This window comes from Xyrauchen texanus, chromosome 11 (assembly GCF_025860055.1).
Source record: "Xyrauchen texanus isolate HMW12.3.18 chromosome 11, RBS_HiC_50CHRs, whole genome shotgun sequence".
NCBI lineage: Eukaryota > Metazoa > Chordata > Actinopteri > Cypriniformes > Catostomidae > Xyrauchen > Xyrauchen texanus.
In genome coordinates, this window is record NC_068286.1 from 9,277,199 (window position 1) to 9,300,118 (window position 22,920).

Genomic DNA, 22,920 nt, shown 5'->3' on the forward strand with positions numbered 1-22,920 from the left:
ACAGTTATTTAAAGTGAATATAAACATTGTTTTGACAATGTCAAAATATCGGATCTGTTTCCTCTCACTTTATGCACTGTTCTGTTATTGACTAAGTGAACATGCACAAAAAAAAATTATTACTGTCTCCTTCTTGTTTCAATCTACTTTGCCTTTCACCTATAAAATTGTGTGCTTGTTGGCATCATCCTTAAAAAAATTTATTTCCATTCAGAATTGTGTACCTTTTGCATCCCAGATGTCCCCAAATTGTGTCCACAAATCTTGGTAAACTGACAATTAAATGAATTAAATGAATTGATAATTAAATGAAATTGGCCAGCGTACTGTCATTGTAATTTCACAAATAATTGCAATAGTAGGAAATATCAGAAGACAATGCTGAAATGCAACAGTTGTTCATCTGATAGGACTGTAATTAACTGCCCTAATGCGCCAAAGCCCAAGGGTCTGGGAGGCAAAAGGCAGGGCATTCTGGGAAGATCTGTTAGAGACACTTTAAGTGTCTTGTGCAACTTTTTAGGATGTCATGGCTGACGTTTGAGGTGCTGAGCCAATTTATTGGTACTGATGTTGTGTCCATCGCAGAGTACAGAGTAGTGGCAGAAACTTTCTGGGTTAGTAAAACGACCATCCATCGATGTGTATATGCTGTGTGCTCAACTATTAGAGAAAAATTGATGCTCCATTATATCAGGCAGACAACTGTAGCGGAGGCCAATAAAACCATGCACCGTAATTCCTTGGCGCACCATGTGCCACAGGTTTACACATCCCCATTCTTCCCCCGACGAATGGCTACTGTGATTACTTTAATCTCAAAAGGTGGCCATCCATTGTTCTCCATGCACTTGTTGATGACAGATGCATTATATGAGATAATTGTGTTGGCACTTCTGGAAGTACCCATGACGCAGCTGTGTTTTTCATCTGTACAGGTAAGCCTAACATAAATGTGACACGTTATTTTTGCCTTTTAATGACATTTTTTCTCCACAAAAAGAGTTTCCAAACTAGTTTTTCATGACATTTGAAGTACCTACATAGAATTTCTAAAAAAGATTATGTCGAAACTTACATCAAATATTTTTATTTTAATTTTATCATCAGCTACATCTGTAAACATTTTAATGCGCTAAACCTTTATTCACACAAGATCAACAAAATAAATTCCTGGAAACATAGTTATTTTAAAGACAGGGTGTAAATAGCAACCAAAAGTATCATCTTTGCACCAAGTGCAAATAGTCATCGATGCTTTTGCAACACCATGGTTAATTACATTAAAATTACAGCTTCAAATTAAAAAAAGATGGTTACCTCAATATTAATATAGTAAACCCATAGTTAATTTTGCCCAAATCAATCCTTTCTATTAACTCCCCGACCTTCCGTGACCAAATTACTGCAAGGAAATCAACCATTATACTAATTTTAGTATTCAATTAAATAATAAGAGTGGTGAGTTTGAATCCAGGGCATCCTGAGTGACTCCAGCCAGGTCTCTTAAGCAACCAAATTGGCCCAGTTGCTAGGGAGGGTAGAGTCACATGGGGTAACATCCTCATGGTCGCTATAATGTGGTTCTCGCTCTCGTTGGGGTGCGTAGTGAGTTGTGCGTGGATGCCACGGAGAAAAGCATGAAGCCTCCACACGCGCTATGTCTCCATGGTAACACGCTCAACAAGCCTGTACAAGAAGCACACATCCACAGAGTCTTCACACACCACACCATTGAAGCAACTCACAGAGATGCAGTTTGTCTTTAATTTGAAGTGTTTCCACCAGACTATTTGAGTGCAAATAACCATGTGTGGCAGGTGCTATTAACATCTACTGCAAATAGTTACTACGTATTTTATATGCTACTTTCAATAACCCAAATTAAAGTAATACTAATATAAGACTATAATAATATTAGAGTCTTATTATTATTAGAATATTACAGTCTTATTACAAAATACTGGAATGTTAATTAACCCAATTAACAAAGTCTCAAACAGGGACTAAAAACTAAATGTTTTTCATTTCGATTCGTTCTGAGCAAAAACTGTATTTTTCCGGCTCAGAGGTTCTGCAGCCTCCTTTCCAAATGGTAACCAAATGGATCAAAGTAAAAGAATGGTTAATAACGTTCTTTTTTTAAATGACAGTACTATGCTAACTAAGCTGGGGTCAGAGCGCAGGGTCAGCCATGAAACAGCGCCCCTGGAGCAGATAGGGTGAAGGGCCTTGCTCAAGGGCCCAACAGTGGTATTTTGGCGGTGGTGGGGAAAGTGGTGGCTCAGCGGTTAACGCTCTGGTTTACTGACCGAAAGGTTGGGGGTTCATGCCCCAGCACCACCAAGATACCACTGTTGGGCCCTTGAGCAAGGCCCTTGACCCTATCTGCACCAGGGGCGCTATTTCATGGCTGACCCTGCGCTCTGACCCCAGCTAGTTGGGATATGTGAAAACAACTGTGTTTCATTGGCTCTGTATGTGTGCAACGCACAATGACAATAAAGTTGAATCTTAATCTTAATGTGCTATGGGGTGGGTGAAATACCATTTGGAGTGTTGCCAGATCTCACAAGAGAAATAATTTTTGTTATGTGAACTGTTTTTAGTTCCTGGTCTCAAACAATGTACGCTTTGGGAAGATTTACGTCATTAGTAGGTGCAAATTACTATGAAATTATTGTTCAAATCATCCTTGGTCACATAAAATTACAAGACCATTTAGTACTTGTACACTCCAGCGATCATGACACAGGACCAATGGATGAATGATGTGAGAGCGATGGAGAACTCCAGTGAAATTCTGTTCACGTGAGAGAATAATGGAAAATCCTAGTTCATTTTTGAAAAGTACTATTCATTTATTTAGAGGTAAAACTCTTTAATGAGTAAAATAATACTGAGTGCAGCTTTCATATGAATCCAAAGAGATATTTAGTTGAGTAGAGTTTTATTTTAATCTACCACAGAGTATAGCTCTGTCACACATCCGATAGAGGGATAGAAAGAAAGACAGCGCAAAAGAGAGACTTCCTGAGCAACCCTGTGGAGAACAAAGTGTTTAAAGGAATAGTTCATCCAAAAATGAAAATTTGCTGATAATTTACTCACCCTCAGGCCATTCAAGATGTAGAATGGAGTTTCTTTCTTCATCAAAACAGAATTTAAGATTTTTAGGATTTCATTTCAGGCCTCCTCCTTTAAACAATGCAAGTGAATGTCCTCCATTTTTGATGGTCCAAAATGCATATTTAGGGTGCATCAAAGTAACCCACACGATTCCAGTCGACAAATAAATAAACCCAAATTATTATTTATTTTAGAAACAAAAAAATACTTATATAAGTTTTTTGCTTCCATACACGAGCTCATAAGAGGGATGATGTAAGCTCATTGGCAAGGTCAGGAGGAGGCAGGAAGCGCGTCATTGTTTACAAGAGGAGCAGCACTGTACAAAAGTTTACTTGCCCTACCGAAAACATGCGTGATGGAATGAATCAGGCAGAGACAGATATGGGTTACTGCTAAATATAATTCTTCTTTCTTTTTGTAACAAATTGTCGCAATCCAATCACCCAATGGTAATTACAGTGCAATAGTGAAACAACAAATAACTATTTACAGAATATGTTCAAATGGTAAGACAAAGACAAACCAGACACAGGAGTGAAGGACAATGAGCAGGACTAAAGCAAAGAAATCAACAAAACAAAACATCTGCTATCTTACATCTTTTAAGTCCTAAGCTAACAAAGAAAACTAAGATATGAAAACATTACCTAAACTATGATAACTAAACAAACACATTGTGGCAGCGGGGGCGTGGTCAAGCGCCCGTCCGGGAGAGAAAAGCGGTAAGGGCGCTCACACCTGAGCTAAATGATGACTAACACCTGTGTCTGATTTCAGTAACATGAGGAGAGCGGCATAAAATTGCAGCAGCGACGGAGCATGGGGAGCCCAACAACCCGTCCAAGAAAGACTGTGACACAAATATATGTATATATTTAGTAAAATAAAAAGCTTACCGCTTAAGCTGACACCTGTTTCCGTCCCTTCCTTTGGCGGTTGTCACATTGGTGCAGAAACCCGCGAACATTTTTTTTTTTTTGTTATGGAACAAGATCGCCCCATAGAGTCCTCCCAGCTGGCGGAAATCCTCCAGTCCCTCGCTACTCTCCATCAAGGCCACCAACAATCCCTGCTTGAGCTCCGGCAGGATCAAGATCGGCGGTTCTTCGAGATCATGCGGGCTCAGGCAGAGGACCGGCTCGCTATCCAGAGCCTCCTCAGCCAGGAGGCTGCGTCCGCCCCAGCCGCGACCCCGGACACCCACGCTACGCTGCCCCCGCCCACGTTACAGAAGATGGGGGTAGCAGATGATCCTGAGGCCTTCCTCGACTTGTTCGAGAAGACGGCTGAAATCTGGGGCTGGCCGCCCTAACAGTGGGCAGCCCGTCTAATTCCTCTCCTGTCCGGGGAAGCTCAGCTCGCGGCACAACAACTGCCGGCGACGAACCTCCTGGCTTACTCTGACCTGAAGAGGGCCATTCTGGTTGGTCGGAGCCCGGAAGAGAATCGCCAGCTCTTCCGGAGCATGAAGCTTGAGAAGTCCGACCGCCCGTTTGCGTTTGCTCAACGGCTCCGGGACGCCTGTCGGCGGTGGCTGCTCGCGGGGGACCGCGACATCGAGGGAGTCATCGATCAGGTGGTACTGGAGCAATTCGCGCAACGACTGCCCAGGAGAATGGCGGAATGGGTCCAGTGCCACCGCCCGGCGTCGCTGGAGGCAGCTGTTCAGCTCGCGGAGGACCACTTGGCGGCGATATCGAGGGCGGATGAGCCCTCCCCCTCTCTCTCCCCTTCCCCTGTGTCTTCCCCTGCTTCTCCCCCCCTGTTCCCTCTCGCTCTGCTCTCTCCCCAGGGCCCGTTCCTGCCCCCCGCAGGCGTGGAGGATACACCAGGCCAACTTCCCGGCCGTGGGAGAACCCGCCTAACCCTTCCCCGTCCTTCAGCCGCTCTCCTCCTCAGGTGGTGGCGCCCGCCAGCATGGGTGCGGCCGTGGCGCCTGGGCCGGTCTGCTGGAGGTGCAGAGACCCAGACCACTTCCGGGATCAGTGTCCGCTGATGGAGGTGGGGACGGTGGTGCAGGTCTCCGATGTCCCGCAGGCTGCCCCCGGTCGGGCTGGAGCGTACCGGGTCCCGGTAAGGATCCAGGGGGGTACATACCAAGCATTGATGGATACCGGCTGTAATCAGACCACCATCCACCAACGCTTGGTTCAACCCAGGGCTTTGGGCACAGCTAAACGGGTGAGGGTGAGGTGTGTGCATGGGGATATTCACAAGTACCCCATGGTGACTTTAGCGATCAAATTCCGGGGAGAAAAACATAGTGTGGAGGCAGCGGTTAGTTCCCGCCTCACCCATCCGCTAATCTTGGGTACTGATTGGCCAAATTTTAGAAATGTATTAGAGGGAGTTTGTGCAGATGGGTCCTGCATGAAAGTGAAGAGGTGTGTGATGTGCGATGCTTTGGTAGGGGAGGCGGAGCCGGGGCCGTCCTCGGCTGCTCCGAGTGACGAGGGAAGGGGCGAGGGGGTCACCCCTCCTCTCAGGGTGTTCCCTGAGGTTGACTTCCCCTTGGAGCAGTCGCGGGATGAAACCCTCAAGCACGCTTTTGACCAAGTGAGAGTAATCGATGGTCAACAACTCCGGCCGGGTATCGGCATTTCATATCCGTATTTTTCAGTTATTAAAGATCGGTTGTACAGAGTGACGCAGTGGCAAGGACCCTTTGAGGTCACACGACAAGTAGGGGACCTCGATTATGAAGTTAAACGTACCGATAGAGGGGGCGCGCGTCAAATATATCACCTCAACCTCCTGAAATTGTGGAGGGAAGAGGCGGCCTCTGTGACGTTGGCAACGGTAGTTCCGGAGAGGGCGGAGCTCGGACTGGAGGTAAACAAAGCCTGCAATCCTAACACCCGGTTCCTTGTGGAGACCACCTCTCATCACGCCAACTCGCAGAGGTTTCCGAACTACAAAAGGAGTTTGCAGACGTGTTCTCTCCTCTACCGGGCCGCACAGACATCATACAACACCACATCGAGACCGAGCCGGGCGTACTGGTACGTTGCCACCCTTATCGCTTGCCCGAACATAAAAAGAAAACAGTTCGGGAAGAATTGGACGCGATGCTTGACATGGGAGTAATAGAAGAATCTCACAGCGATTGGTCCAGCCCGGTCATCCTTGTTCCCAAGAGCGACGGGTCTGTACGTTTCTGTGTGGATTATAGAAAAGTCAATGCGGTGTCTAAATTTGACGCGTACCCAATGCCCTGTGTTGATGAACTGCTCGATCGGTTAGGTACTGCTCGGTTTTATTCGACCTTGGATATAACGAAGGGTTATTGGCAGATCCCCTTGACACCAATATCCCGTGAAAAAACGGCCTTCACCACGCCGTTCGGATTACACCAATTCGTGGCCTTCTTAAAATTGGCAGCTTAAGATAGATGAGAAGAATTAAAGTTAAGGAAAGAGAAAGTGAGAATTCAGAAACCAGAAATGGGGTTAAAGGAAAATGGTTTAGATCACTTCACTCTGCATGCACACAAGCTGTAGATAAAGGCTTCATGTAAATTATGCTAGCAGCTAACTGTTGAAGCTATTAGTTAGCTTAGCCTAAGCTAAGGGGCTGCTAAGTTGGGTTAGCTTAGCCACCTAGGCTGGTTTGTTTACAAAATGGCGTCGGAAGGAAACACATGTGCTATCTGGAGTGAGCACTTCCTGTGACAAGTCGTTGTCATGGGAACCAATGCACTTCAGAGTTTCAGTGAGTGAAACACAGGTTTGATCACCAGGAAGCTAAGCCTTTAGATGCACAGATAAAGTTTCGATGAGGGACATCAATCTAACTATAATTTGTAAGGCCTTTATACTGTGAAAAGGGGAGCATCGCCCAAATCTACATTTATATAACACTGTACTGAGATTTCTTCCTCAGAAACAGGTTAAGCAATCAATTCTGGTACAGTTTACATGCCGCTGAGCTGAGATTCCTTCATCAAAACAGACTTACACTTTAATACTGAAATTAGGGTTTCTTCGCTAAAATCATATTACTTCGTACACTGATACCTTTTGAAAATATGCTTAAATGTGTTAAGACTCTTTCAATTACAGTAGAGATGTCAATTCAAGCCATCACCTTATCCGCATCCAAACAAGCCAGCAACTAGTGAAGCAAATGCCGTTTAGCATGTCATGTCCTATTCTGACCGGAATTATTCAATGCACACTTTTAGGTTGACAGTGGTTAAAGCTCATAACCTTTGTTTAATCATGCCCGCATCATTCTCCACCATTATGTAGCGAATCAGCTCTATATTCTTCCACCATTAGGTAGCGAATCAGCTCTATGAAATATTAATAATCAATCATAACTTGTTATAATCGATTATGAATATTTGGATCAGTTAATCGGGTTAACTTGATGTAGCTACATTAACATTACAACCAAATACTCGGTTCATCCCGTGAACACTCAATTTTGGTTATTAATTAATTAATTAATAGAAATGTACATTTCGGGGCAAGGGAAATGTCTTTCTTACTAAGTATTAAGAGCAAGTAGTCAAAATCTATGATTAGTGACTTTAGATATGAGCTTGAGACACAGACAACTTTACATGTGACATGAACAAGACTTTATTAACTAGACTAAACATTTAAACTACTCTAACATACATATACATACATTCATACAGTTTACCAAGGGAAAGAGGGCTGAAGCAGAATACAGGAAGGCAAGAAGTTATAGCATTGTTTGAAGTTCAGCAGATCAACAGCCTGAGCAAACCATCATATTAGTTCTGACACGCCCTTTTTAGAAAGAGGTTAAGGATACTTAATGTATCAAATAATGAGACTAAGTTTGATACTTGCATGTCCCATTTGAAATAAACTGTCCTGATGCAATTTGTTGAGGCTCCAGTTGATCTTTGATGTTGTCTTGATGAGAGAGAGAACCAGTGAGAGTCAGAGGATCTTGGTGAATGGGCAGTCAAGGCCGTAGGTAGCCTGGCACATGCTTGGGAGTCCTTGGGGCCTTCTAGTGTGGCATGATTCAGCGAGAGAGTGAGAGAGCACAAGGCTCAGAGGGCAAGAGAGCAAGAGATAGCGACAGGGCTAAGAGCTGAGCTAAGAGAGAGAGAGAGAGGAAGTGGGCGCAGCAATTTTATACCCTCGGGAAACAGGTCCCACCTCTCATTGGCTCGACCAATAAGAAGGGTTTGAGTTCTAGGTGGGAATTTGGTTTATTGCTCTTTGTTGTAAAATTGCCCATTGCATGTGCAAGAAAGAAAATAGGAAACATACTGGTAATACTAATATGTTGTTGTTATCGACATATCATGTACACAGTCATTTCAATCTTCAAAATACCAAGTTATAGAGACCAAATATGCCACACATATGATTTTGGTTAACCATAGTATGCAAAGTCTGAAACATTAACCCATTAGTTTGCAAGAAAACATAGATCAAGCACATTTAAGGGAAAATGTGAGATGGCACATTAGATACATGTCAATATTTATCACATGGATATATAGAATATATATATATAGGATTAACAGGGTTCATTTCTCTTTCTCAGTAAGAGAATGAAGGGAGGGTCAGCACTTCTCTGAACATTCCTTTGGAGGTCGTAAAAGTCTCCATTACTCTGGGCAGGAGAATGATTCCTTTGTTCAGTCACGGCTCATTTGCATGTTTCTGGCTGGGTTTATGACGGTAAGAGATTTTGGGCTGAATGACTCAAAAGATAGTAAAACATCGCGTAATATCATTCTACAGAGATCTTATATTCGAATTCAGCTCGGACAAATCGTAAGGTTTAATTTGATACCAAGAAAGGTATATTTAGTACACTTAATAAGGGAATATACACTGAGGCTATTAAATATGAGGCCTCAGAGTTTAAAACACACAACGAAACAGTTCTAACGAGTTTGATATACCTCAGAAATACACAACATACAGGGATTACACGTATTTCATTAGCAATATGCAGTTCTGTGTTTAACTGAAAACACACACACACACACACACATTTTTACGTTCAAAGTTTCCCCCTTCCTGTCCACATGATAAGCACGTGGTGAGCATGCGGATGTCACATGCGGTTCTCTGTCAATAGTTCATTGTCTCTTTGTCAATACATTTATTGTGCTTGTGGAGGCTGGTTGGCGCTATTTCAGTAATTAGGGTGGTTTTTAACAGTAAGTTCTTGTTTGTTCGGGAATCTGTTAAGGCACTGATCCTCCGCCATACCTTACAGCCTCATGGATAGGATCCTCAGACCGCATACTGCTTACGCCGCTGCCTATCTAGATGATATCATCATTTATAGCAATGATTGGCAGCGGCACTTGCAACATCTGAGGGCCGTCCTGAGATCGCTGCGGCGGGCGGGGCTCACGGCAAACCCGAAAAAGTGCGCGGTTGGGCGTGTGGAGGTACGGTATGTGGGGTTCCACTTGGGTCATGGCCAGTTCGGATTACACCAATTCGTGACGCTTCCTTTCGGTTTGTTCGGGGCACCAGCCACGTTTCAGCGCCTCATGGATAGGATCCTCAGACCGCATACTGCTTACGCCGCTGCCTATCTAGATGATATCATCATTTATAGCAATGATTGGCAGCGGCACTTGCAACATCTGAGGGCCGTCCTGAGATCGCTGCAGCGGGCGAGGCTCACGGCAAACCCGAAAAAGTGCTTGTGGTTGGGCGTGTGGAGGTACGGTATGTGGGGTTCCACTTGGGTCATGGCCAGGTGCGTCCCCAAATTGACAAGACCGCGGCGATTGCGACTTGCCCTAGACCCAAGACCAAAAAGGGGGTGAGGCAGTTCCTGGGGCTGGCTGGCTATTACAGACAGTTTGTACCTAATTATTCGGATGTCACCAGCCCGCTGACTGACCTTACTAAAAAGGGGCTCCAGATCCGGTCCAATGGTCAGAGCAGTGCCAACAGGCGTTTACACAGATTAAAGCTGCACTTTGTGGGGGCCGCTTTTGCATGCACCTGACTTCTCTCTCCCTTTTGTTTTGCAGGCGGACGCTTCAGACAGAGGGTTGGGGGCCGTACTCTCGCAGGTGGTGGGGAGAGGAGCGCCGGTGCTGTACATTAGCCGGAAGCTCTCCTTGAGGGAGACTAAGTACAGCACCGTAGAGAAGGAGTGTCTGGCCATCAAGTGGGCGGTCCTCACCCTCCGGTACTACCTGCTGGGGCGGGCCTTCACCCTCTGCTCGGATCATGCCCCACTGCAGTGGCTCCACCCCATGAAAGATACTAACGCCCGGATCACCCGTTGGTATCTGGCCCTCCAGCCTTTTAAGTTCAAGGTGGTCCACAGACCGGGGGTGCAGATGGCTGCCGCTGACTTCCTCTCCAGAAATGGGGGGGAGTGGTAGGCAGGCCGGATGATGCCCCGGCCTGAGTCGGGCGGTGGGGGTATGTGGCAGCGGGGGCGTGGTCAAGCGCCCGTCCAGGAGAGAAAAGCAGTAAGGGCGCTCACACCTGAGCTAAATGATGACTAACACCTGTGTCTGATTTCAGTAACATGAGGAGAGCGGCATAAAAGTGCAGCAGCGACGGAGCATAGGGAGCCCGACAACCCGTCCAAGAAAGACTGTGACACAAATATATGTATATATTTAGTAAAATAAAAAGCTTACCCCTTAAGCTGACGCCTGTTTCCGTCCCTTCCTTTGGCGGTTGTCACACACATATACAGAGGGTAGCACCCACTACTTACCTGGTATGTTTAGACAAACTCAAACGCTACGTAGTGTAGATCATGTGACATGCTAACCTATCCCTCCTCCCTCCTTAAGCAATGCAATGTTTACATTTAGATTTATACATTTGGCTGATGCTTTTATCCAAAGCGACTTACAGAGCCCTTATTACAGGGACAATCCCCCTGGAGCAACCTGGAGTTAAGTGTCTTGCTCAAGGACACAATGGTGGTGGCTGTGGGGATCGAACCAGCGACATTCTGATTAACAGTTATGTGCTTTAGCTAACTCCACCACCACGACTCACATTAAGAAACATAGCTTTAACAACAAAATGTTTGTTTCACTAATACATCAATCAGAAATTCTAACACAAAACAGCAAAACGAGTCTGAAGACTATCGGGAGAAACACGAGCCTGTTTCCTCTTGTCACTTCCAGGTTTTATCCAGAGAAGGTGAGTCTGGTTTGGTTCCTTGATGAGTGTCGTCACATTAACTAATGATGATTGATGTGATGAATAACCAATCACAAAACCTAAGAATCATGACAGTAAAGAATGAATGAAAGGAGAAAAGATAACACAAGCAAACTATGCTGCAGAACGTAACAGTATTGTTCAAATTGGTCGTTTGGCGTGTGCATCCTGGATGCTTCAACCTTCAGAAACCCCAAAGAAATTGCACGGCAGGAATAATATTAACTTTTCATCGATAGCATATACATGCTCATGAGCGAATGAAGCTCTGGCTTATCGCGTTGAATCTGGATATCTGTACACCCCTACATTCTCTAAAATATTGGAGGTTGTGGAGTGAACATTTTGCCCCTGAGAATTTCAGACCACTAAAAGAAACAAAGGGTCGATATTTGAATTCATCAGCTGTGCCCATGCTGTTTTTCTGGAGAACTCAGGTATGTGTGAAAACTTTGTCATTGTTACGCCTTCCTCGGGCTCTGCACCTCCCTCAGCACTCGCTCATCGCTGCCTGCAATTAATAAGTTTGTGAAGCTTCTCTTTTGTATGACATCACCTGTACCATTGATCTCATTGTATAAACAATGTAAATCCTGTGAATCTCAGTAAAACGCTCTCTCACTTGGTTTCACTAACTACAACTTGTGTGGCTTGAATTTCTGACAGTCATATAGCCTATATATTTCTGCTAAAGAAAAAGCACAAGTAGATAACGCAGCGGCATTGCTCTGAAAAAAAGGATAGTTATTTACTGCAGTAATGTTTTTTTATTATTATGTTTTGGACTCTTTTGGTTTGTGAACGTCACTTGGTCTGTGCAAGTTTCTATTGTAAACAATTACGCGCTTCCTCCCTCCTCCTCCACGTGATGCGTGACCTTACCAACAAGCTTACGTCACCCCTCTCATGAGCGCGTGTCACAGAGGTGTACGGAAGTGAACATTTATAGTTAAAAAGTATATAAGTATTGATTTGTTTCTAAAAATGATCAATCATTTGGGTTCAGAATTACTTTATTTGTCGACTGGAGTCGTGTGGGTTATTTTGATGCATCATAAATATGCATTTTGGACCATCAAAAAATGGAGTACATTCACTTGCATTATTTAAAGGAGGAGGCCTGAAATGAAATCCTAAAAATTCTGTTTTGATGAAGAAAGAAACTCAGATACATCTTGGATGGCCTGAGAGTGAGTAACTTATCAGCACATTTTCATTTTTGGGTGAACTATTCCTTTCACTCAACACAGATTAAACTAAAATCACATCTGACATTGTTATATCAGTGTAATTAGCACAGCAGGAAAGGGAGATTCACAGACACCCTTGTTGCTTGCTTGGGTTCAGCGACCAAGCGTGTGATTATGCCAGAGTGTTCTCATCTCGAGAGGGTCCAGCCCTTCCACTATGTCTCTGTCGTCCCCAACAATGGAGATAATGGTTAAGTTTAGGTGGCTTGTAAACTGATTCTTCACCATGCTCATTCAGTGGATGATGCTTTTATGATGGAGGGGGATGTGGCTGATACGTTGGTATGCAATGCCCAACCATGGACTGCTTGGAGAGCTGAATATTAGAGAGATAAATGAAGTATAAACGCAGAGGTAGATAAAAGGAAATTACATTTTCTACAGTTCTGAATAGAAAAGATTGTGACGATAAGTGCCCTGACATTTTCAGTGTTTCATAATGCTGTTGAATTGTTGAATGCTCCACGAAGGGCCTCTAATATTTAAAGGTGAAGTGTGAGACGTATATTGCACTAGTGTGACCAATGTAAAATAAATAAATAAATATGAAAAAATAATAAATAGTTATCGGTCAGACAAATACGTAAATAGCCCTGCACCAAATTCATGCCATTGGCTGAGCCAATATTGTGATGTCAGGATGGTGAACATGCTCAAATATAGAGAGCAATGTGTGAAATGTAATAGAGCAAATTGTTTACTTGACTAGTAGTCTCTGCAAATTAATACACTGAAAAAAGTGGTAACCTGCAATTGTTACCCCAGTGATCTTTTTTTCTTGATCTAAATCATAAAAATTACTTTCGCTGGTGTATCTTTAATTTGTCAGGTTCATTTATTTAATAGCATTTCTCACTTGAATACAACAACGTCGCACCGGAAGTCAGATTGTTGTTTCCGAGAGTACCCTAGGATCGACCACATTATGCGGACTAATTGACAAGCGCCATCCCCTATCAGACATTTTTGGATTGGCTCCAGCATGTTAACCTTCCCTGGTGGATCCGGAAGTGCGTTGCGTCAGCAGTGTGGTAGACCTGGGTTCAAATCCTGTGTTGATGTCACAACAGTGAAGCTACTGCACCACCATCTTTGTATTCCCTAACATTCTGTACTCCCTATGGGTCTTAATGGGAAATCATCTGTTTTTGGTGAGTAATCTTTACCCATCCAATCACTTTAAAAAATACAAAATACAAAATAAAGTCTGCATATCCAGCATCACAATGCAATCTTCCTATACATGTAATTAATTCTAATTTGGACTCAAATTTTTTTCCCCTTCTTATTGTAAGTTTGAGTGTGTTAAGCAACTCTCTACTGCAGCAGCATTACCTTCAGAGGTGCACGCGTTACCTCAATAGAAGTTTAAGAAACTATAGCTTGATAGCAAAATAGCTTGTTTTGGTCACCACTGTGTGACAGAGCGGAGGGCGGGGCCGGGTCGTGATTATACACACCCGGTCCCTTATCAGGCTCCGAGAGGGATAAAGGCTGATTGCGGACGGTGGTGCGACGAGAGAGAGATCGTTTACGGATATGTCCGTCATGTGTGTGTGTTTGTCTTTTGTTTAAATGAATCATTAAAATATTGTTTATATCACCAGGCCAGTTCTCGGAGGCTTAATTAGCCTGATATTTTATCTTTGTTACATATTGTTAAATAAAAAAGATGATTATTTAAAACATTTCTAGGGATGGGCTTGCTGGCAGTAACTGACCTTTATATCATACTTATATATTTTGATATATATATTTTTGCAGTACAAACTTGCCCATAATTTTCCTAAGCCATTTGGAGTGTGATGCAGCAAATGTTTCCTTGGCAATGAAGTGGAGCCTGATGTTAGTGTAGCTTTCTGCAGTGCACTTTATGAGTATGAAGATGTGATTGTTGTATGGTTCTAAGTTGAACATGTGTGCCTCAAGTTCCTTGAAAGCTGAACCACCATAGAGTTCCAGAACATTTGTGTCAAATTCAGAGATTTGCCTTGTGAGTGTGTGCTGTTGAATAAATCTCTCAGCTGTCTTGCAGACTTTCAGGACACTGTCTGATGGTCTACGACTTCATGTCGATCAAGTTCATCTTGGGAAGAGCTCTCAACACTGAGTGCTGATAAACAGGTCATGCACTGAATCTTCTTTATAGTTGTTTTAACTACAAAGCCTGCTATATCCCCACTACAGCCTCTTTGAACGTAAACAAGCTGGGAAGATTTACAGTGATGTTTTCTCTGTGTCTTCTGTTTCAGGGTGAACGTCACTTTGCTGAAATGCCAGTATATCAGAAGGTGTTGCCTCCAGTACCACTGTGCAGTCCAGTGGAGAACAGTTGCCACTAGCTCTGATGGCTTGTCTTGCTACCATTCTTTTGAAAGCTGACTTAAATTGCCTTGCTGTGGGATTGTTGTTAAATCCATTAGCAGATTTGTCCCCATATATATTTGCCTTTGTATTGTATTGTTCAGTTTAACAGTCAATTTATGTGTGTTCTTGGAAGCTTCTGTTATTGAACAAATATATATGTATGATTTCCTTGAGTGTGCATAAATGTGTGCAGCGTAGTTCTAGCAGGAAGACTAGCAGCTGTACATCATCGCACCATTAACTGGGTAATTCCCAGCTAATAACATGTAAGCCGTTGCTTTATAAGTCTGCTCACACTCTATCACATTGCTGTTTCAGTGTACTAACACGGTAACCTCCACCACCCCACCACCAGTTGAGTCCCGTCCTGCACGGGGGTAGGCTTCTCGCCCCTGCCTCCTATCTCTGGCAGGATATGACGGTTCCGAGTACAACGTCTTCGGACCACCAGACAGGGCCAACGCCAAAGAGAAATATTACCTTTCTGTTTTATATCCATCAAATAAATGTCATCTAAACATTTTACTCAAGTCTGCAAGTCTTACTGATAGAAATGTCAATATGCCTGTATCTGATTATGATTTAATAGATCAGGGGATTGTGGAAATATTGATTTATTGATTGGTCAATGATTAAATGCTCACAAGCTGGTAAGTGCGTATTCCAGAAATTAATGCTAATGCATGGGATGATTACATTAAGTAAAGGTAAATTCATGTATATACTACATACAGCATATGAACCTGTGTGTATATATACTTTACTAAATTTTTATACTTGACTCTTCTTAATTTAATCTAAAGAGGTCTAGTTACAATATCAAAACAAAGCTAGTCCATTTTTTTTTTTAAATCACTGATCTCAAATTAAATATTATGATCGTTATGCCCACTCTACTTGGAGATAACAGTTAAATGTAGCACATTGGGCCATCTTGAGAGTTTCGTCCGTTGGCGGTCTATGCCCTCTTTCGGTAGGGAATAGTAAGATGGCCGCCAGAGCACTTCCGGTGGCTTCACCTACTGCTGGCAGTTTAGAATTCTATGAGCAATCCAGTTTATATATATATATATATATATATAGAGAGAGAGAGAGAGAGAGAGAGAGAGAGAGAGAGAGAGAGAGATCACTGGTTGAAACCAGTAAGGAATCGCGTTTGCATTATCAGTAAAGAGTGCGTTTCAGATGTTGCATTTTCCCCTCTAACATTACATTTTAACTTTTCTGATTAGGTTTAGGTTTGGGGTTTGTGTTGGGGAGTACAGTTTATAAAATGTGCATTCATCTTCACTGTATCACAGCCTGTACACCTAATAAATTGCAGTGTTTAGAATTTTGGTAAGCACATTCCTCTATCTAATTTCACTGTGGGATCAATCTGAATAAAATCAGTATATTTAGATGTTACCACATTAAGCACATTTTTTATGTTACCTGACTAAACATTTCTTATATTATAGAAACAGTAGAAAATGTATTTTATTAACAATAAATAACACAGCATTAAAATGTTCCACTTATTTTCATTTTGTATCCTGAAAAAATAATTTGTGCTTAGGAGTTGAGTATGATATTTCCCACTGATCTTGGTATGTCAGCCTGGATTTTGGCTCCTACGGTACAATAATAAATACCCTTACTGTACCAACGGCTCCAACCAGAAGGACCTCAGCTGCATTAAAAATGGCCGGGAAACAAATGTGTAAACACTAATTGGAGGTTGGAGGGCATATGACATTGTGTTAGCTAAATTATTTATGACATTCCATAGCCTCTTTTATTAGTAATTAGCATATACGCTAAATAAACTAACCACTTTACAAAGCATTAGTGCAACTACATCATGTTCAGGAATGGGAAATGCTGTTGAGGAGGGAGCAAAAATCTATTCTTGAGTTGTTGGTGATGAACTGCTGTTAGCCTGGGTGCTTTAAACGTTGAAGTGTGCTTAAAGTGAAGTGTTGGGGTAGCAAACCATTGACGAGAGGACGTATCTATTTATTCATACTCTACAGATATCTGTATACATATATTCTGAATTGATAATATACAATAACATATTTACAACTAATTTTACAATTTAGGTTAAATTTGAATAGAAACATCTTGCACTCTTCGTGTGAAACACATTCTAATTATGGACACGCTCCCTCATTAAAATGAGAATTATGGGTTCTGGATTACAGCCCACTGAAAATAGCTCATGATTAATTAGAAAAAAAAAACAACCCTTAAAAGATACAGTGATTAGCCACAACTTTAAAACCACCTGCCTAATATTGTGTAGGTTCCCCTTGTGCTTCGAAGCAGCGCCAACCCGCATCTCAGAATAGCATTCTGAGATGCTATTCTTCTCACCACAATTGTACTGAGAGGTTATCTGAGTTACTGTAGACTTTGTCAGTTTGAACCAGTCTGGCCATTCTCTGTTGACCTCGCTCATCAACAAGGCATTTCTGTCCACAGAACTGTCCCTCACTGGATATTTTTTTTTTTGTTTTTTGCACCATTCTGAGTAAATTCTAGAGACTGTTGTGTGTGAAAATCCCAGAAGAGCAGCAGTTACAGAAATACTCAAAACAGCCCATCTGGTACCATGCATTATAAAAGTGAATAGAGTATATTTTGATTTCAGACAATGAAAAATTACACACAGCTTTAAAGAAGGTAGGGTTCTGAGCATCAAAATACAGAAAATCCACTCAAAAAGACTAGTGGGTACCCCGACTGGGCCTTCATAAACAAACTAAGAAAGTCCAACAGAGTCACCAGACCCACAAGCAAATGGGACAGCAGAACAGACAGTATCCTTGTCTATACACGGTTGGAGTCTTTGACAAACACAGCATGCAGCCTGCTGAGACAATAACTTGTAAAACCGAAAAATCACCTAAATGTAAACCATTTTATATGAAACATCAACTTGCAACACTGTTCTCCCATCGTCCCATTTGCACCCCAATTCACACAGCAATCTGGATTCAAAACAAAAAGGGATGTGACTCCCTGAGGATACATGCCAGGGAATCTCCACCATGCTTGATGACAACATTCTCACTTTGATTGTATGGAAAAAAGATAAAATAAAAGGTGGTTGAGGAGTTTTTATGAGGTTGAGAGAAGGTTGACACATTTTTCATTTTGGGATAAAATTGTCTTTAATTAATAAAAATAATAATATATATAAAGAAACACACACATCCAAATAGCCCTGAAAATATAAAAAGTAGACAGAGATAAAAGATAGTTCATGTAGCTCAGCTGGCAGTAAATGGAGCTAACAATGTCAATTCAAACACAATTCAAGCCACTAAAATTGAGAACTTAAGTTAAATTGCTGCTTTAAATGTGTCAGCAGTGCAAAAATTACATCCTGGTGAAAGTAGTTAATTGCACTTTTTGTCATCCATGAATTTTGCCAATGAAGAAAATCGATTTGAAACTCTACAGTATAAATGACTGAAATTATTGGAACAAGTTAAATGAATGGTAAATAAATACAAAACAATTTCTATAGTGCAGAGAAATCACCTACTAATCCAATATGTACCTTGAATTTACTGTAAATCGCTTTGGCCAGAAGTGTTTTCTAAATGGATAAATATAAATAGTTAAACACTGAACTGGGACTTGTTTTACATTTAAACCAACAAATCAATGCCAAAGGTTTTTCCATTGTCCCCTAATTTAAGCAAATTGCATAACACCTCTAACATGACAGCACATCTTTCTAGGGAAACTATTTGACAAAGCTCATTTACCACAGCAGTCCACGTCTGTATTTTATGCTTAGATATTAACTGAGGTGTTGCAGTTTCAAAGAGATCTTTGGAAAATGTGACATTAAGTTCTAGAATGACCCAATCTTCATGAAGTAAGACTATTTCAGAATCCATTCGTGCATGCCAGGCTAACAACTTGGATCTTATGCAAATCTGATGCTTTATTTTCCTCCTGAATGCCATCAAAGCTTGATGGAACGTGTGAATCATGAAATATATAAATAAGTGATGTAAAACTTAAAACGCCAGTGTTAAGCTCCAGTGGAGTGGATCTTTCTTTCTACCCAGTTATTCACTCTCTTTAATGTGTATCATTCTTATGATGTGATTATGGGTCACATGAAGACAGATTTGAACTTTGAAGAATGTCTGAAACTAGCGCTAAGCTAAAATGATAGCATGATAGAGAAGCTGAAATCTGGCTCATAAAATACCAATATACATACATACACTACAAGCTCAATTTTTAATATTATCATTTTCTATTTTGTAAATAATAGTAAATTCTTCAGAACTATAAAATAACAGAAATGCAAATATGGGAAGTACTGTACTGTACTATCTACTCAACATGATCACACAGGAAGTCAACATGTTGCTTCCAAAGGTTAATTTACCCTGAAATCAACCCCATTCAGTCAAATGACTGAGTAGTGTCATCCTCATCAGACATTTTTGCATTATTTCAATTGTGAACACATTTCTTTCTACCAGAGAGACTCAGAATAAATGACAATAATCATGGATAGAGGGAGAAAATATTTTCCATTGGCGTAAGCCCAGTGCTACGGTTCAACGCTCAGATTCACGCTCGAACCGTCATATCCTGCAGGAAGACTATGATGGCAGGGGAGAGGAACTTCCCCTTACAGCAGGAGAGGACCTAAACTGATGGTAAAGGGGTGGTGGGGAGAAAATAACATGGCATAACTAGTGATGAAAAACAGCTGGAGAATTTATCAAGAAGATGCTGGATTTTAATTGGATGAAAACACAGCTAACTGTCCTTGAACACTTCATTCATCTATCATAACATCTCCAGCCAATGAAGACAAAGCTCTCAGGCAGGCATGCAAGCAGGGAAAACATGCTCGAGTAGACAGTCCCTGAACAGGACAAAATCTTTTAAAATGGCTGTCTCAGTCTTGAAGATAATTATGGGAGATTTACAGCTATGGGAATGAGGGAGGGGACCTGACGGGCAGTAACACTTCCCCAAAATTGCTGTAGCTCTTTTACTGACAGCTACTAAACAAGTTAATAAAGCCGGGTGTAAAATGCCTGGACCGGGTCCAAAAATTGTGGGCTATTTCTTTAGATTTATAGCATTTCTTGTGCAACATCTAAAGACAATGGATGAGGTGGTCTACTTGATAAGGTTGAGTCAGTGGGATGTTTAATTGAGTCTGATTTATATAACTTGCCCTCCTCGTACTGCTAGAGACATTATTTCAAAGATATAGCAAAAGAGCCTGTTGACTTCAAATGAATTTGATTGTGACACAAATAGCTTGGAACAAGCTTTATTTTTGAGAGGTTAGTATAGACACCTGAGATGTATTTGTTATATTATATTATATTATTTTTATATTATATAATATAGTAGCTATTGCAAATACATAAAAAACAGGCTTAAACATGGTAGAACTAATCTGCCTTTCTCTCTGCTCTCTTTCCTTCTCAGATCTCACTCCATTCTACTATCATCAAACACCACCTGCCTGTGAACCACAAATCCAAACAACATCCAGATCTCCTTAAAGCACAAATTTCCAGTTATTTTTACTTTCCGTATTGAAGGACAGGGTTATTTTGGCTCATCTGCCTCAGATAGGTAGATCTCTACATTATTAAGAAGTGGTATTCTGAAGTCTGCTATCTTGCCAATCCAAAAAATCTCAGGCAACACATGTCTGTCTCGCACCCAAGTGAGCAACAGACAGTGCTGCGTCCAGGAGGCTCCAGCCAACAAACTGCGCTCTCTAAAAGCAAACCATTTCAGCGGAAAATGATTACTGACAATGCTGATGATGCTTCATATTTAAATTAATATTTGCAGACTTTCCTCCTACTGTCGTAAAAAAATAAATAAATACAAAAATATCCAAGAAGTGCGTATCAAAGTCTTTCATGGCAATAATGCGTGAAATTCCAATTCTAGAGATCACATTATGCATCAGATCTTCATGGTGCATGAAGGAACAGATGGTTAACACAATGTTCTGTAAACGTTTTTCTTATGTTCAGAGCGCATTGGCATTATTTTAGTGACAACAACTGAAGTTGACATGAGCCATCATAGCAAAATGTGACACCAAAGACTCCTGAATTCAGCATCATATGCCACAGCTGTGATAAAAGTGGGGGTTTATATATTAGAATGGGTTTATATTGGACATTGAAGCAGCCAAGTGGAATTGGATGTTGCGGACTTACGCTGCTGTTCTTGCCGGACCAGTAAACGACTGCGTGGTTGTGCGCGGAGTCTCCAGCCAGTGCAAAAGTGCTGCTGGCCAGTTTGGGTTCGTCTGGTCTGGAATCCGATACTTTGCCATCATCCTCCTCGTCATCTCTGTTCCAGCGAACTTCGGCACGTTTACTCTGCCTGTCCAGTCGCAGAACAGTGCTCTTTCTCTGCTCCTCCGAGCGGGCATCACCGCTCCTCTGTGCGCTCTCCACAAACTCGGGCTGCTCCGGAACGCTTCTTTGGACTCTCCTTAAAGCGGCGTACTTTTGATTTACGTCGGATTCACTTCCCATATATTCATCCGAAAAGAATTCTTCGTCCAAAGCGGACTCAGTGAAGTTCTCCACAGGCGCACGGGAATTTAGCTCCTCTGCGTTCGCGTCCCTTTCCCATTCAGGAAAATCATCCACCGCGCTTCCATCGGGTACTCCAATATTCGGGTAAAGATCTGTTGTCATTTTGGGTTTCTTTTGATCCTGTCGTAGATTTTTCCCCAAATCGGGCGGGTCGCGCAAATACACATTTCCTCCATTGTACATTTGCATTGGCGACACGCATGTTGCGCAAGTTATATCTGCCTTTGCATATGGAATAAAATATAAGGATGATAGAATAAGCCAGGTAGAAAGAGTAAATTGTGAGCCAGGAAAAAAGCCCAGACTGGTCTCCATTGTTTGAATAGATTTTGGGGAATGGTTCTCCCTTTCCTCCGACTCTAACGCGCAGGGAAACAACTCAAGCGAAGTGTCGGGGTTTTAAAGAAGTGCTACTCAGCTACAACGCTCGCGTTTGGGGATGTGATGGAGTAAGGCAGCACATAGGGAGGTACTGAATCCAAGCCAAGCCGTTGCTGCGCCAAGGGGGTGGGGGGGTGGGGGGGGTCATAGTGACATCGTGCGTATTATTTATATAAATAATTATATAAAAATATATACAGAAATAGTACAAATATAATTCAAAAATGATAATAATGTTTTTTTTTTATTATTATTAGGCTATTATTTATTATACCCTTATCGTTCTTATTGTTAATGCTCAAATGGATTAATCTGAAAAAATGCATTCATTTATCTTTTTATTTATTTATTTTAATAATTTTTATCAGGCTATTATTTGCTTCAGACATGTTGTCCTGTTTGCATAACTGATAACACTGACTTCATGTGCGCAAACCAAGCTATTAAAAATCGGCGGATACCTAGTAGCATAACTTATGGAATTACCTTTATACCAATAAACTAAAAAAATGCATTCCTAAAAATTTGTTTTTTCTTTTTCATAATGTATCACTAAGAAGAGGGAGATCTGGTTGGTTTGGCACAAGCACGCGCACAGCCGTGACATTTGTTTTCTCCTGTCATCCACGCGCACGGAGATGCAGTGGCCAGACAAGGAGCTCTTGTGTTGACAAGGACAAAATTGCAGGAGCTCAGCATGGATAACCAACAGTCCTCACAGATCAGCGCGCATGGGCTGCTTCAGCAGGCTACCTTTCTTCAGTAGAGACAGTATAACCAATATGGCAAGCTGTTTTAACATGTATTCCTTAAAACTTACTAGTATCTATTTGTATGTTACAAGTACTTATTTTTTTTTAGTGACTAACTATTTCATTAGATATAGTACTTTTTCATTAGGTACTACTATTTATTCAAAAAGTGCTGGCACTTATTCTTTAGGTACTAGTACTTATTCAATAGATACTAGTACATATTTATTAGATACTAGTTCATATTCAGTAGATATGTGTGTTTATTCATTAG

General features: G+C 41.7%; 1 protein-coding gene across 1 annotated transcript in view; it reads right to left on the minus strand.

The window, feature by feature from the left end:
• The window catches only part of LOC127651440 (VPS10 domain-containing receptor SorCS3-like), a 349,046-nt gene extending 327,218 nt beyond the window's left edge, over positions 1 to 21,828 (minus strand). Inside the window, exon 1 of the mRNA XM_052137262.1 lies at positions 21,127 to 21,828. Within this exon, the coding sequence (XP_051993222.1) occupies positions 21,127 to 21,828 (702 nt within the window). The remainder of the gene's footprint in view (positions 1 to 21,126) is intronic.
• Positions 21,829 to 22,920: the final 1,092 nt, after the last annotated feature.